Raw genomic sequence first — 16,408 nt, 5'->3', positions numbered from 1 at the left:
TTCGCGCAGTGTTTTTTTTTTTTTTCTTTCCTTTTTTTTTGCAGCTATTAAAAGATTGCAAAGTAATTCAAAGTTAAATGCTATTTATAACTTGTAACTTTGAGACCAAAATCTGGCAGAGCAAGGTATACTAATTGCATTTTCAATGATGATATCGATACCAAACTACCTCTAGAAAATGGCAAAGAATAATAATAATAATAAAAAACTACTCTTGTTTATTTACTGCTGACTATGTACATGTTTTTTCTTTCATTACTTCTTTTTTTTTTCTTTTTTTTTTTTTTTCTTCTTCTTTTTGGTTCTCTTCTCATTTAAAACATTCCTGGCATACCACCACCCATTCCTGCTGGTGGACCACCGGCTGCTGGAGGTTGTGGCACATCAACAATAGCACATTCAGTGGTGGCCAATAATGATGCAACACTAGCAGCATCCTGTAAACCATTCTTAACAACTTTGAAAGGATCAATAATACCGGCTGCTAACATATCTGTAAATTCGCCTTTTACTGAATCATAACCAACGTTGAAATCTGGTTGATCATATATTTTACCCACCAACACTGCACCTTCTTCACCTGCATTTTCAATGATTCTCTTTGCAGGTTTAGTGATAGCAGCTCTGATGGTATCTACACCCAATTTCTGATCGAAATTTTCAGCATTCTCCTTGACCTTGTCCAAGATTCTTGTAGCTTTGATCAAAGCTGTACCACCACCAGGTAAAATACCTTCCTGGACAGCAGCTCTTGTGGCGTTGAGAGCATCTTCGTAACGATCCTTCTTTTCACCAACTTCAACTTCTGAAGACCCACCAACTTTGATAACTGCAACACCACCTGATAATTTAGCCAATCTCTCTTGTAATTTCTCCTTTTCGTATTCAGTGGTTGCGGCATCGTCCATAACAGATCTAATTTGATCGCATCTTTGTTCAAGGTTAGCTTTGGAGCCCTCACCATTCAAAACAACGGTATCTTCCTTTGTCACAGTGACAGCGCCTGCACTTCCCAAATGGTCAATCGTGGCTTCAGTGGGTTTGATGTCGAGTTCATCGGTAAAAACCGTACCACCTGTAAGTATCGCAATATCTCCCAAGATGTTCTTTCTGTTGTCACCAAAACCAGGAGCTTTAACAGCACAAACTTGAACTTGACCTCTCAATTTGTTCAAGATACATGCAGCTAATGCTTCGCCATCAATGTCTTCAGCGACAATTAATAATGGTCTTCTTGTCTGGTTTGAAAGCTCCAATGAAGGCAAAATATCTTGAATGTTTGATATCTTCTTTTCACTCAACATGATTAACGGGTTTTCAAACTCAACTTTGCTTGTCTTTGTATTGGTTATAAAATATGGCGAGATATAACCACGATCGAATTTCATACCCTCGGTAACTTCCAATTCATCGTCTAAAGTCTTTCCTTCTTTAACAGTGATAACACCTTCTTTTCCGACTTTTTCCATAGCCGAGGCTAACAAGTCACCAATAGCCTTATCCCCGTTAGCTGAAATAGTAGCAACTTGAGCTATCTCAGCTGAAGTTGTAACATCCTTTTTGTTCTTTTGTAAAAATTCAATAACGGCCTCAACAGCTGCTTGTGAGCCTCTTCTCAAATCCATTGGATTGCAGCCAGCAGCTACATTCTTGACAGATTCAGTGAAAATGGATCTACCTAACACAGTAGCTGATGTGGTACCATCTCCAGCACTCTCATTTGTCTTTGAAGCAACTTCTTGTAATAACTTAGCTCCCAAATCTTCAAACTTATCCTCCAAGGTGATTGATTTTGCCACAGTGACTCCGTCCTTGGTGATTTTTGGAGACCCAAATTGTTGTTCAATCAAAACGTTTCTACCCTTGGGGCCCAAGGTAACTGAAACAGCATCAGCCAAAGTATTAACCCCTTTCAATAAAGCTGCTCTTCCCTCAACTCCAAATTTCAATTCCTTGTATGATGCATTACGCACAAAGGTCTTTGTTGCACTTTGTATATATCTATTGTTAGCTCTCAACATCGTTTGCCTCTCGATAGATCCAAGGTTTAGCTGGGGGGGGAAGGGGAATGATCTGCTTTTATAACCTCTAGTTTGTTGGTTAGTTGATGAGTTTGAAAAATTTCCAAACGCTCAGCTCTTCTTTTAATTTGGTAGCTCCCGATTCACGAAAAGGTTCATTTCAAGTGTGCTCTTTGGCGAAAAAATTTCCAGAAGATTCGAAAAGAAAAAAAAAAGGATCACGTGACTAGCTTGTGGAAATGTATTTTGTAATGGCTGCGAAAAAAAAAAAAAAAAAAAGGGCCAAGAACAAAAATTAAAAGTATATTTATGAAATATATAATATATATATTATATATATTATATTAGGTTTTATTATATATATTATATTAAGTTTTATTATATATATGTAAATATTTGTGTTACTAAACTATTGGTGCTACTGCTTATCGTATTGTTTATTGTGAATTAATTTTCTAATCAACAGTGAATTATCGTAGATTTCGTCGTCACCATTGTATTTGTACTCTGCTGAACAAGCTGTGAGTTGAGGAGGCCTAGAAGCATTATTTTCATTTGATGTCAAATTCGATGGTATACCTTGCTCTTCTAATTTCTTAGCTTCATCCATTAATGGTCTTATACATAGCCATCCAGTCTCTGTTCTAAAATGGCGCGACAACGCGTCGCTTCTTGCAAACTTCTTACCGCATCCCCATCGCGTAATACCATCCTGGAGATATCCCTCGCACTTGAAATTTTTCACGCCCTGGTGTAGCACTTCGTGTCTTTTCTTATCGTGACTTCTTGCAAATGTCTTTGGACAATATGAACACCGGAAAGGTTTATCTGTTGAATGCGTTTTCATATGCGATTTGAGATTATACGGCTTTTGAAACACTTTGTCACATTGAGTACATGGATAGACTTCACTCAAGCCAAGCAGATTCACAGAGTCTGGTCCTATTGAAGATGGGTTTACCAAATTTGTTTTCCTTTGTCTCCTCTTACGTATCAAAGACGAAGAAATTGTATATGAAACAATTGAAGAATAATCAATATTCAGTGGGTTTGAGAAACTGGAATTTGAATTAGTTGCGGAAGAGTTGCCATTATGGTAGTGAGAAGGTTGCGAATATGTAGAAAGAGATGCCGCAGATGAAGTGGATGAAATCGATCCACTCTTTGTTGATGCCATAGAAATCGGACTTCGCTGTGGTGAATTTGTTGCTTGTACTTGTGAATTTGTTGCTTGTACTTGTGAATTTGAAATCTGGGGTGTCACATACGATGTGTGTTGTTGCGGCAGATATGAATACGTCGAGCTTAAGCTAGAGTTTTCCAATTGATTACTATTGTGCTGCTGGGTATATACTGGATTCATTGATGAGCTTTCATAGTAAACAGGAAATGAAGAAGATCCATCTTGTGATTGGTAAACTTTGTTGTGACCCTGTGCTACAAATAAAAAGGGAAGCGGTTGCAAATTCTGCTGCTGCTGCTGTTGTGAAAAGGCTTGTTGCTGTTGCTGTTGTACTGATGCTGCTGTTGCTGATGCTGCTGTTCCTGTTCCTGTATATGGTAGCTGTTGCTGAAATGGTGCTGCTGTTGTGTAGGATTGTCCATGAAGATGGTACATAGAATATTGTTGCGGAGTAGCCGAGGTACGAGAAAGTATACTTGGTTTATTCTCCGGTATAGTATAATAGTTTAAATTGGTTGGAAACGTTGTGGTACTGCCGTAAACATATGGTTGCATTGAGTTGGGTACTACCTGAGAAGCAACAATAGTAGAGGAGGAGGGGCCGGCAGACTGATCTAATCTCGACATTGCTAACATGGGAAAATTGAGAATTCTTTAATTGAATCAAAGCTTGCTAGAGCTTTGCATGTAAAGTGTTTAAGTCTAGGTTTTAGAAGGGAATAATATATAAGTCTATAGTCTAAGAGATGTGAATTCATTAAAATCTTGGTTTTTGTTTTTTACAGGAAAATAACTTGGTTATATATAACCTAAATGTCAAGTAGTGCATAAGCTACGTCTATTATAACTTTACTTATCCATACTTAACCTTTCCTACTGACAATTCATTAAACTTGTTCTAGCTAACATTATCATTAAAAAGTTCGGATTCGGATACAAGAGGGAAATAAAAATATAAAAAAATAATAAAAAAAAAGTAAAAAATTGGCTACCTATTGCGTTTTGTAATTGTTCTTTGGGCTTAGCAATAAAACTGATGCAGTAACATCCATACGTACATACCACACTCCATGCAAATCTATCTTAAGAACACATTTTGACTTTTCATCCCTTTTTTAATAATCCATTGCCAAGAAATTGTATTAGAATAAGTAACAAAATGTATCTTTGACAGCACCTTAATCCGGGGGAACAAAATTAGCACCCTTGAGTCAGCCTTGAAGGGTAGTGAAACAGATCAGGGGATAACTGTGTTTTAATAGAAATCGAAATACACGTGTCAAATTTGTGTTATTTGCTTTTTTGTCTCTTTCTTTCTTTCTCCTTTTTACAGTCTTCATTTACAATACGTGTATATATTTACAATGCTTTTGGGTGTTTTGTACAGGCGGCCCGCGTGCCGATACAGTAACCTCTCCTTTCTTCTCTCCCCTCTTTTCTTTTCTCCTAAGTTTATTTTAACACACGCTGAATATAAATGCCTGTGGTATTTTTTCAAAATAGTCTTTTATTTTTTTTCGGTAATTGACACCGCTTTGCTGAATCCCATCATGTATAAAATTCAAGAGAACTTGCATATGAAGGCCTCAGTAACTGCTTGTTTCTACGCATTGCTTATATTTTTATCCGAAATGACAAAAATAGAAAAACAAGACAAGAAACATATCATCGTAAATTATATTTACTTTCGTTTGTCAAAATTTTTCTTGGCTATGGCTTATTCGAATACCCCCGAATTATAATTCTTTTAAGGGGGTTTGTGGCAATGGATTGAGAGAGGTGGGAAGATGATGCTCTCAATGTACAAAGGTATTACTTGGTAATGGTTTGGCTCTTTTTTGACTCTTTTGGCAAAGATTCAAAAGCTCTCACATTTCATCGGGGTTAAGTGATGTCACACAAATTGTTATCCTCATAAACAAATCTGAGGCATTTTTATTTTTATTGTCTGATTCTTTTCTTTCTACAAACATCGGAACGATTTTCAAGATTATCAAAACAGATATTAAAAGAGCCATGCTTACTCTCTTTTTTTTTTTTTTTTTTATTTTTTTTCCCTTCTTCTTGACTAATAGTCTATTTTGTGATTTAGATTGATCAATGTAGTAATATTTGCAGGTCACCTAAATCCCGTGGGTTTTAGTATTCTCCAAATCATTGACAATTTAGAAAGATCAAACAATATCTAACGCTTTTGAAACAAATCTTCATATATGTGTATATTCACTAACTAACTGTATTTGAAGAAGTGGTTCAATTGTAGAGATCAACTTGTAGTGTACTTTAAGTTGATTGAATGTGAGCTGATTTTCAAACATGTTGCAAATAGTACCCCAAAAAAAGTGAATTTTCAGGTCAGAACAATTTCATCCAAGAGAGTTTACGCGATAATACTTGTCACTATCTCAAATGACTTTGTTTACCCGTTTGGTATAGTTATACAAGCTACTTAGGAAAACTGTTTATTCCCTCAACGCTAAAGGGACCAAAACCATTTACATGAGACACAATAAGTTGAAACAGGGTTGATTATAGCCTTTTACAAGGCTTAACAAGCTATTTTACTCGAAACAGAAGGAATGTATCTCTATAGTTTTTATTTCATTTTTTTTTTTTTTTACTTCAAATAACACCAATTACATTGCAGAGAAAAAGCCTGTTGCCAAGGAAAATGTGTCAATCGAAATTATCAAGCGAGGTACTATCTTTCAACGCTTAGCCGTGTGGTAGAAAGTAATCGCATTGTACTGGTATAGGTTCTATATTCGAAACAAAAAGAAAAAAATAGGTTCATCATTATCAATATCTATTTACACGTATATTTCGGTAATACCATGAATAAACCACAACCACCAGAACAACAACAATAAGCAGGTGAAAAAAGTTTGAGCTGCGGGTAGCTGACTTGACATTCATATTTAGATTACCAATAATAGGAGAGAAATTACCAATATTTGTTTCTCTCGTACCGCCGATTTACTGCTTAATGCCCCAACTGGTTAAAGTATAAACCACAGTTTTTTCACCTCTGTAGTTGGTAAAGAGTTGGAGATATGACGTAATTTGTTTTTTCAATAATACCACACGGGCTCCTTTGATTTCCCTCCCGGGATTAGCTAACCACAAAATGAATATCTTAAAGGAGTTAAGGGAAATAGAACTTTTGCTCGACAGTTCAACAAATTCTATCTTAGAAAACCCTGATGGTTTTTGCTTTTCTTTTTTTTTTTTTTGATAAGAAATAGTTAACCAATCAAAATACGATTTTGTACGTCAGGTAATTGGTATCACTGTGCATTAAATGCGTAAGTTGTTACAAATAAAAAATGTATGAAACAGTAGTCTTCTTCAGAGTATTGTTCACACACACATCATATGCGTTTGCTTTTTTGAACGTCATACACAGTGTTGATCAAGGGGTTCAAGTTGTGTTGGATATTGTGTTCGTTAATTTCTAAAGAAATTGTATTTATTATTATTACTGAATACTTACTCTTTTTCTGTTTTTAAGCCACACAATCGACACTAATGAATTTCTAAATATAGAACCTCTCAATTTAGCTCTCACGTATATGAGGGCTACGTATCGTCAGCAAAATCTAAATTTGTATAGAATCGTTTAACAATACCACAAGTTATATAAAACTCGATCCGAGTCGATCCGATATATATTAAAAAAAGGTATTTGATAAATGCGATTTATTGTTTGAAAATTGAGCGGCATTTATGCTTTTATGGTAAGCATTTACACATTTAAAAGGTACTAGTCGGTTACGCTCGCTTGTCTGGTGAACCCCTCCCAAATTACTGCAAGTGGAAGGGGAGGGTGGGGTGGGGAGAGCAGAAGGAGAAGAAGTAAGAAGAGATTGCTTGCCTCTTTTGCATAACATCAGTTGATGGTCTCCACCAGGATATCCATTCACAAGGATGGCTATTTAATAATATTTAGAAGGACCAATAGGCAATACTGAACTTAATAGACGTATCATATGTTGAGAAACGGTTTGAACATGAATACATCTCAATATATTGATCTAATACTTATACTCAATTGCAAAAAGACTTGAAAAAAAAAAAAAAAAAACTTTCCAGAGGAAAAGAGAACCATTGGATGGAAATAATTGTCAATTGCAAATGATGGTCTGAGGATAATTTTTTTGTCTGTTTTCCGCGCATGATCATGGTACTTCAGGCGATAAAGATTGGAAAAAAAAATAGCTATTGAGCATTTCAAAAGCTTTATACCCTATTGAGTTTCTTTTTGAGCTGTGCTTTCATTATCATGTTGAACCCCCTCCCTCTTCTCTTTTTCCTCCTCTTTTCTTCACAAAAATCTGTGGTTGATTGAATTTCATGATTTATTTTGTTTCAACAAAGCTTTTTTGGTTTTATTTTCAAAACACATACACAGGGGAAGGGGGAAGAGGGTTCTTTTTCATCCAATTAGATACTGCTACTGTTACATTTTAGACTTGGTTAACATCTTGTAGTTGAATAATGACATGTTATTCAACAAGGTTACATGCACTCCATTTTTGAGTTCAAATATTTTGCAGCAATTGTAGAATCCCAAATAGGAAAATATTCTTTTTGCAATCTTGTCAATTTGCAACTAAAAAAAAAAAAAGAAAGGAATTCTGTGCAACTGTTCAATGAAGATGTAAAATTTGACAAGCTTGAAACATTGGGGACTTGGCACTCAAGTTTTCTACCTGTGGACACAGGAGTTTGGCACTTTTTGAAAATCCTAATAACGCAAGTGAATTTCAATAACTTATAAGAACCCATTTATTCCTCAAATATATAGAAAGTACAAAAAAAGGTGTAATTGAGTAACTAACATAAGATATAATATAATTTATAAGGGGTGAGAAAATGGATCAAGTTATTTCCAATACAAGTTCATCAGGAAACATCAATGTTACCTTCAACATTCCAAATGAGACTGACCCCATTGAGATTCCGTTTCTTTATCTTGACCACTTCCATTTTACACAAATGCGAGGTGCAATCATACTTGGTGTTACAATTGGAGCATGCACGATGTTGTTGATCTTCTTATTAGGCATACTCTACAATAACCGAAAAAAATTGAAGACCTCGGTGCTTTTCAATTTGAATATTTGGATCTTAATAGCTACTATAATAAGGTCCGGTTGCTACTTGAACTATTATATGAATGATTTAGCCAGTGTGAGTTTTAATTTTACTGGTGTTTACCACGGCGAAAGTTTTGCTAGCTCTAATGCCGCTAATGCGTTCAAAACAATTATGTTTGCATTAGTCGAATTATCGTTAACGTATCAAATCTACGTTATATTCAGGTCAACAACTTTGAAAAACTGGGGTATAGCAGCAACCATCTTGGCAGGATTGTTATCCTTAGCATCTGTTGCAACCCAGATTTGGAGCTCAGTTTTGGCTCATAAAAACTTCAAAGCGTCTACAAAAGGTTTGTACGTGTCGGGTGCCTGGATGGACTTGCCGACTATCTTATTTGCTGTTAGTATAAATATCATGTCCTTACTACTATTATTCAAGTTGGGTATTGCAATAAAAACAAGAAGATACTTGGGATTGAGGCAGTTTGATGGATTCCACATTTTGTTCATCATGTCAACGCAAACACTAATCATTCCATCAATACTTTTATTCGTTCACTACTTTTTAACTTCAAATTCTGGCCCCGATTTGATCAACGTGGCATTACTACTAGTAGTGATATTTCTTCCATTAAGCTCCTTGTGGGCACAAACAGCAAATAACGTACGGAGAATTGATTCTTCGCCAAGCATGTCTTTTATTTCAAGAGAATCTTCAAATAGTAGTAGTGGTAGTAGTGGCGGTGGCGGCGGTGGCGGCAGCAGCGGCGATGCTTTACGTCAAGCTTCAAAAATTTCCAGATTTAATACATATAATTCATCAACAACTAGTCCAACTACTTTGAGAGATGACTCACTGTATGTCACGGAGAAAATAGTAAATCAACCAATAAGTGGCATAGATGCAAATTTACCTTGCGATTTAGAAAAATACTTGTTTGATGACTCTAACAATGAGGGTGATGGAATGATTGCTAGAGAAGTTACAATTTTGAAAACCTAAACATTTGTACAGTAATTACTATATACGTTTCGTTCTATTAAGTCAAGTCAAGTCTTTTCTATCTTTTCTTAACGGTTTTTCTTTAGTAAGTGGAAAAAAAAAAAAAGAGAGAGAGAAGAAAAGATATTGCAAAACTAAGAAAAGAAATTGCAATCGATTTTATGTGTGCCCAAGTCAAACATAGTTTGGATCAAGTTACACTTTTAAATGGTTGCCGAGCCGGTTCAAGTAACAGTTGAGGCGCTACAGAAACTATACAGTCGAGTAAACCAGTTTGTAAATGCACAACAAGATAAACTTGTGAACTCTGAATATTATAACCAATTTTTCAACATCGAGTCCTCTTCACCACCAGTGGTGCAAGTTCGACTGTTTGCAGCAGAGTCAAGTGCCAGCAACCTATTCAGCCTGATTTTCAACACAATAGCTCAAAATAAGGTGGGGTGTGCAACTGTGCTCGGACTAGGATTAGGGATTGGTTGTTATTCAATATACAAGAAATGGGATCACATACATCATCCAGAAAAAGCCAAAAGAAGAGTTCCCAAGCTAGCAAACGGTGCGAAACGCGATGTTGCATTAATTGTTGGATCTCCAACGGAACCCATTACTAGACTCGTTGCATTAGACTTTGAGAGACGGGGCTTCATTGTATATTTAACGGCATTGGACTCCTTGGATCTAAAATACTTGTCTGCAAATCCGGTAGGTAAGAATATCAACTATATAGACTTTTCGCAGAGTTCAATTGAGGATAACTTGGCCCGGTTTAAGCAAATACTAAAAACCCCAGTAGTTCCATTCTTTGGAGCAGAACCTCATTATTTATTTTTGAAAAGCGTGATATTCACCCCATGTCTCTACTTTCCAGTTGGACCCATTGAAAATATTGGAATCAACACTTGGCACAAGTTAACTGATAGATTACTAACCTACTTGAAATTGTTTTCCAGTGGAATGATCCAGCTAGTTCGTTCAAGTTCTTCAAAAGTGATTTTGATAAATCCAAATAACACAAGCTGCTTGAATTTGCCCTATCATGCGCCTGAACTGATTTTTCAACACGAATTAATGTCGCTTTTCACAGTATTGGCAAGAGAGTTGAAGCAACACGGCGTTTACGTAACACAAGTAAAGCTTGGAAATGTTTCTCTTACAAGTGAAGTACTAAACTCAAATTCACGCATTGAAAGTTTGGTCAATTCTGAAGTAAGGGCATGGACTTCTGAAATGAGAGAATTATATACCAAAGATTTTACTAGAGCACAATTTAAGAGCCATAGAATCAAGGCAAGCGGCAGCGGTAAGGGCGAGTCAATAAAGAGTTTATTTCATTTGTTGTTTGATTTGACTTACTCAAGTAGTCCTCCTTCAGTTTCCTACTGCGGTAAAGGAGCAAGATGGTGTGACTATATAGCCAAAGTATTCCCCAACTCATGGATAGAACTCTTCATCATATAGCACAATAGCTTTATAACACTTTATGAAGAGATTGTTATGGTCGTGTCTAAAGAGCCAACGGAAAAAAGACTTTTTTTTTTTCTTTTTTTTTTTTTTTTTTTTTCATGAAAAATTTTAAAAGCATCTCATCGAGAAATTATCATGGTAAAATCTTTCTTTCTTTCTTTCTTTCTTTCTTTCTTTTCTTTTCTTTTCTTTTCTTTACGTCCATAATCAAAGAATTATCGTCGAAGCTTACAAAAGGACATCTCTTTTTCTTTGAGAGAGGGGTCGTCAATTTACATTATAGCTTTGGGGAAAGTCTCCTGTCTCCGTAGCGGAAACGTAATGGAATATCGTGAGTTCCATTAACACAATGTACACGAAGATGTTAAGGTTTGATTAAGAAGGCTCTTTTCTCCTATTATTTTGTATTAGGAGATTAAGAAGAATTAATGCACGTTGCTGAGCGGCGTGCGTTCTTTTTTTTACTATGAGTAGAAATAAAGTGATGCGAGTCAGGTTAGTATCGATAATGGGTTACCATGATAAAGAGTCTTTTTATCAGTTAGTTAGCTGCCACATGCATGGAAGTTCAAGATGGATGGAGTCAAGTCGATCGGTCATTGGCTTTTCCGAGATTTTGTCGATTTTTTACTCGGTTTCTTAACTACTTGACATTATTACTCATATGAGTGAGTAAAGTTCTCTCTTTATTTTGAGGGGGGGATTTTGCTTATCTTTCTTTATTTTGTAAAGAAAGCTCTGGTATGGTTTTGGGTAGTTGAAATTGGTGAAATTTTGCATTATTTTGGAGTTAGTCACACTGAATCGATTTTATTCCCGATATTTTGGCTTCGCTTTACATGTGTGTGTGTTTGTTTTTGTTGACTGGTTTTCTCATTTGACTGGTTTTAATCCTAGATATAACGATGAACGTGACGATTTTACGTTTACTTGAGGAGTCTTTTAAATTTTTCAAAACGGAGTGTAATGATTTCTTTCATTGGTGATTACTTTATAGAAGTTTTCATTGATATTGAATTGTGTTTCATGATTCCCATTGGGGTATTTAATTCCCTAGTGGATGTACTGACTTTGACGTTGGGACTTGGTGTCCTGAACGAAAGTTATGATAATTGGTTGATTATTAAATCGATTAACTCAATGGAGCTTACTTTTGCATTATGGACGTCAACCCCCCCCCCCTTTTTTTTTCCATTTTTTAAGCTTGGTTCTATTTTGAGAATTATGCACTGTCAAAGGTGCCAGGCTTTTTCTTTTTGTTTTTGTCCATAATGTTATAGTAGTTTGTCACTTTGGGATCATGATTGAAGATATCAAATCAGTGTTGACCCATTCAACTATTAAAACTTTTGCACCTTTTTTTTTCTTTTTAAAAGATGTCGATATTGTTTAGCAAATGATGAAACATCCAAGCAAACATAGAGTCAAGCTCTGAGCATACTTTGGTATTCACTGTCTGGAAAAATGACAGGTTTATGAAAGGTGAAGAGATTTGCATAATTTCTGATATAAATCAATATATCGAAAAAAGGTGTCAGAAGTTGATAGTTGAAAGGGAAAGAGGAAGAGTTAAATTGGTAGTAAATGTAGACCTGGGTTATTTATTAATAGCTCATTGTAGATAAAAGAAGAAAAAAAACATATTATTACTCTACTTTCCAGTGACTGGTGAGACTATTGCCGCCTCTTGAAGAACTATCGTTACTCAGTAGCTCTGCAACGTATAAAAGTAATGTAGTAACCATATTCACCCAGTTCCAAAACTTCCATGGATGTACTGTAATTTTAGATGCGGATGATGATGATGATGATCCCCATAGTGGCCATATGGTCAACTGCGTACCCAACTCTCCCGTGTAGGACAACATCAAGTGGGTATACACAGCTATAATTAAACAAGGCGAGTAAGCATAAATAAGTCGTATTATAGCGGATGGAGGTTGATGGCGCAGTGGGGTGAGGTGAAACGACTTTTTTGCTGTCAATGGAATCCTATTTTTGTGGTATACTGAAGATGATGACAACGACAATGACGAAGAAGATGATGACGATGATAATGATTGCTCGGTGGGTTCTTGTTGCTTATCGTGAAGAGACAAGCTTGATGGTTGACGAGATGTTGATTTAAGGTTCTTTTTCAAAGCTACGGGTGGATAAGACACGGATTTGTATAATGATGGGATAATTTTTGTTGCGGCATAAAACACTCCAATTCTATAAGCAAGATTCAACAATAGAGGCAAAGTTAAATTCTGCATTGCCATGACCAAAAATTTCCAAACTCCTTTGAACGATGAAGGTAATGTTGATGCTAAGAAAGGCACCACTTCAGATATGGGTTTTAATATCGAGGGTGCTATTTTGGGTATTTCCTTCCTCACGTTTTGAGTAGCCAGTGTTAACAAGTTTGCTAAAGCTTGAGAGGCGTCTTCGGACAACAAGGGGAATGTTTCGTAGATGCATCGAACAATGTAGGCAAAAAGTAAGGATGATTCAATCATTGAGCCTTTTCCACTAACGATTCCAAACAAGCCCAAGCCAATGGTCAATGTTAATAAAGAACCTAACAAGGATGCATTCAAAATGTCAATAGTGAATGGAAACACGTAAATTCTGTATAAGAAGTAAAAAGCAGCTGTGTCTACCAAGGCACTGCTGATGAGTGATATCATCAACCAAGAATCTGATTTATATCTTGTTAGCCAATTGACAGTTTGTCCAATGGCTTGTATAAGTAACAAGGAGCAGAATCCTTCCAATACGGTAAAAACAAAAGTTGAATTAACTAGTAAAAATTTCCAAATTGCAAGTGGACTCCATGCTTGTTCAAAGTGTTGATTTTGACGATGGTAACTTAGAAAATATGTCAACAAACTAGGGATGAAAAAGTGTTGGCTGTAGTATACTATTGACACCCACTTGAAATACTTTGTTTTTCTAAATAAAAGTCTAATTGTTGTCAAGATAAAATATATCACTAAAGTGGTGAGCGAAAAGGCCAAACCACAATTGACACCACCGACATCAAAGGCAAGCGGGATAGTGAGGATAATAAGCGCCAAATAAAGTGTTGAGAAAAGGGCACTAATGGATCGAAGTATAGTCTTAATTAAAGTAGATGACATTCAATTGATTTTAACTGCAATACATTTGTTAATAGGGAGATAAATACATAAAAGATGCTGAGACTTGAATATTTGGCAAGCTGTTTAGTGTGGGGTGGGGAGTGGTGGTGGTAACTACGCTCTTTGCTTTTTAGTTGTGTAAAGAACGAAATTCGCCGGTTGGTAGTTGGTTCAATATAGATCTGGAACAATGTATACAATGTATATATCTATTACTATAATCAATTGACTGGTGTCTTCTATTAGTTTTTTTTTTTTATTTTTTTTCTGCTGCTCTGAAAATAACCTTTACTGAGATCAATATCAAAGCTTGTTTGATAGACACCAGACAGCGACACTATCGAGCAGAGCGAGATAGTGTCGGTGGCAGCTAGTCAGTGCTACTCCACTATCGAGAGACACTAGTACGACACTATCGAGAGACACTAGTACGACACTATCGAGAGACACTATCGAGCAGAGCGAGATAGTGTCGGTGGCAGCTAGTCAGTGCTACTCCACTATCGAGAGACACTAGTACGACACTATCGAGAGACACTATCGAGCAGAGCGAGATAGTGTCGGTGGCAGCTAGTCAGTGCTACTCCACTATCGAGAGACACTAGTACGACACTATCGAGAGACACTATCGAGCAGAGCGAGATAGTGTCGGTGGCAGCTAGTCAGTGCTACTCCACTATCGAGAGACACTAGTACGACACTATCGAACAGAGCGAGATAGTGTCCTTAGTGGAGCACATTGACTAGTACGACACTATCGAGGACCCACAAGTAGAGCTAGTACTTTTGTATAGTATAATGGACAGACAAAAACTATAGAGTAGTATATAGACCAGATAGACAAAGGGTGTAAGTAGTAGAGCAGATGGACAAAGGGTGTAAGTGGTAAGGGGTGTAGAGAAGCACCCTATGGTCATTTTGTATCACCTTCCACTTGTGTTTAATTGAGTTTGCTCACTTTGTATTAATTTTCATTTTTCATTTTTCATTTTTCATTTTTCATTTTCTACTTTACATGTATTAAATATTTTATATTAAAGATTTTTGCTCTAGTTTCACTATACCACCAAACGTTATCTTTTTACACAGAGATCTTTTAAAAGTGTTTTCATTTCATTTTCGTTTTTGCCTTCGTGTGACAAGTTGAAAGCGTCAAGGTACCTTATAACTTCGAATCTTTGTAAACCATCGACATCTTTTACTCTCTTTATTGTTGGTAATCCATAATTTTCAGGTAGTATTCCATCGGGAAGAATTAATGAAGAACTTCTTGAATGCATTTTGTTTTTCGTAAAACGTTTTTTTCTGGGAGTTTGTAATGAAGAAGGTGTTTTCTCTGTAGTGGATAGATGTTGCAAAGTGTATGAGGGTGTTTTCTCTGTAGTTGACTGCTGATATAGCAAAGCGTATGAGGATGTTTTCTCTGTAGTGTAAGAGGGTGTTTTCTCTGTAGTGTAAGAGGGTGTTTTCTCTGTAGTGTAATTTTGCAATTCGGAATCAACCTCTAAAGATGGTTTGGCTCGCGAATAGTTTGGTAGTCTTATTTTCGCAAGTATAGTCATCTATCATGAAATATGTAACCACCTTGAACTTTCACGGTGTAGTTTGAAAAAGTTGAAATCAAGAGTAATGGCAAACTACAGGAAACTACAAATTGCAGTTTTCAAATAAAATAAAAAAATCGGGCAATGCCCCCATCTTCATGACAACGTTCTAGAAATGATTTCTGATTTTTTTTTTTTAAAGCAAATTTATCATTCAAACACTAGTCAAACAGTTTCCAAACATTGTATCGTTGAGGGAAATGGCACGGGTTTGGTAGTAAATCTAGACTGTTACTCAAGAGGTTTGATTTTGTAACAAATTCGGAGCTTATCCTTTTTATTGTACTCTTTTAGTCCATCTCATCAAAACGCATGATTACAAAGGTGCACAAACAAGGGTGAGCAAAGTTTTTCCTAGCAAAATTATTCCTCTCTTTTTTTTAGAAAAAGGTAGCATTAGGGAGAGTTACATGAGCGGAGTTGTTAAGCAAGGGAGAGGGTGTTACTACAGAGAAACTAGTATTATTTCAATACTGGAGTTGAAAAGGCTATTGCTATTTCTACTGTACTTTTCTTACATGTCCTTTTCTGCTTCTCTTATATGGCCCTCTTTTGTACTTGTTTTTCATGCATCTCTTTTATGCATCTCGTACATTCTTCTCTTTTACACTTTAATCAAGTAAACTTTTTTTTCTCAATTGACTGCAAAATATTGCTGCTCTAACAATTAGTTGATGAAAATATTGCAGTACGCACAAGTTTGATAAGCCGTGATTACACGCACAAGTTTGATAAGCCGTGATCACACGCTTAGATCTAATGAGCCATGATCACACACTTAGGTCTAATGAGCCATGATTACACGCACAAGTTTAATCATGATTGGAGTAAGCCAATGAGATAGAGTAGTGTGGAGTAAAGCAAAGTAGAGTACTTTAGTGTGCTCCACTATCTCGCTCCGCT

General features: G+C 36.2%; 5 protein-coding genes across 5 annotated transcripts; 2 read left to right on the top strand and 3 right to left on the bottom strand. All coding sequences in view use genetic code 12, as the record gives it.

Annotated features, from left to right (window-relative positions):
• Positions 1-314: 314 nt before the first annotated feature.
• HSP60 (chaperone ATPase) lies at positions 315-2,021 on the bottom strand (the record flags this gene model as incomplete). Its single annotated transcript, XM_049322380.1, has 1 exon — positions 315-2,021. The coding sequence occupies one exon, from the start codon at positions 2,019-2,021 to the stop codon at positions 315-317; it is 1,707 nt and encodes a 568-aa protein (XP_049181800.1).
• Positions 2,022-2,439: 418 nt separating this feature from the next.
• On the bottom strand, positions 2,440-3,840 carry CRZ2 (Crz2p; the record flags this gene model as incomplete). Its single annotated transcript, XM_049322379.1, has 1 exon — positions 2,440-3,840. The coding sequence occupies one exon, from the start codon at positions 3,838-3,840 to the stop codon at positions 2,440-2,442; it is 1,401 nt and encodes a 466-aa protein (XP_049181799.1).
• A 4,362-nt stretch (positions 3,841-8,202) lies between these two features.
• STE2 (alpha-factor pheromone receptor) lies at positions 8,203-9,309 on the top strand (the record flags this gene model as incomplete). The annotated part of the gene is made up of 1 exon (XM_049322378.1): positions 8,203-9,309. The coding sequence occupies one exon, from the start codon at positions 8,203-8,205 to the stop codon at positions 9,307-9,309; it is 1,107 nt and encodes a 368-aa protein (XP_049181798.1).
• Positions 9,310-9,516: 207 nt separating this feature from the next.
• On the top strand, positions 9,517-10,770 carry KGF56_001271 (uncharacterized protein; the record flags this gene model as incomplete). The annotated part of the gene is made up of 1 exon (XM_049322377.1): positions 9,517-10,770. The coding sequence occupies one exon, from the start codon at positions 9,517-9,519 to the stop codon at positions 10,768-10,770; it is 1,254 nt and encodes a 417-aa protein (XP_049181797.1).
• Positions 10,771-12,422: 1,652 nt separating this feature from the next.
• Positions 12,423-13,901, bottom strand: KGF56_001270 (uncharacterized protein; the record flags this gene model as incomplete). The annotated part of the gene is made up of 1 exon (XM_049322376.1): positions 12,423-13,901. The coding sequence occupies one exon, from the start codon at positions 13,899-13,901 to the stop codon at positions 12,423-12,425; it is 1,479 nt and encodes a 492-aa protein (XP_049181796.1).
• Between the last annotated feature and the right edge of the window lie 2,507 nt (positions 13,902-16,408).

This window comes from Candida oxycetoniae (assembly GCF_023343755.2).
Source record: "Candida oxycetoniae strain CBS 10844 chromosome Unknown scaffold3, whole genome shotgun sequence".
NCBI lineage: Eukaryota > Fungi > Ascomycota > Pichiomycetes > Serinales > Debaryomycetaceae > Lodderomyces > Lodderomyces oxycetoniae.
Note: the sequence above shows the minus strand (reverse complement) of the source record. Positions and strands in the feature narration are given on the sequence as shown.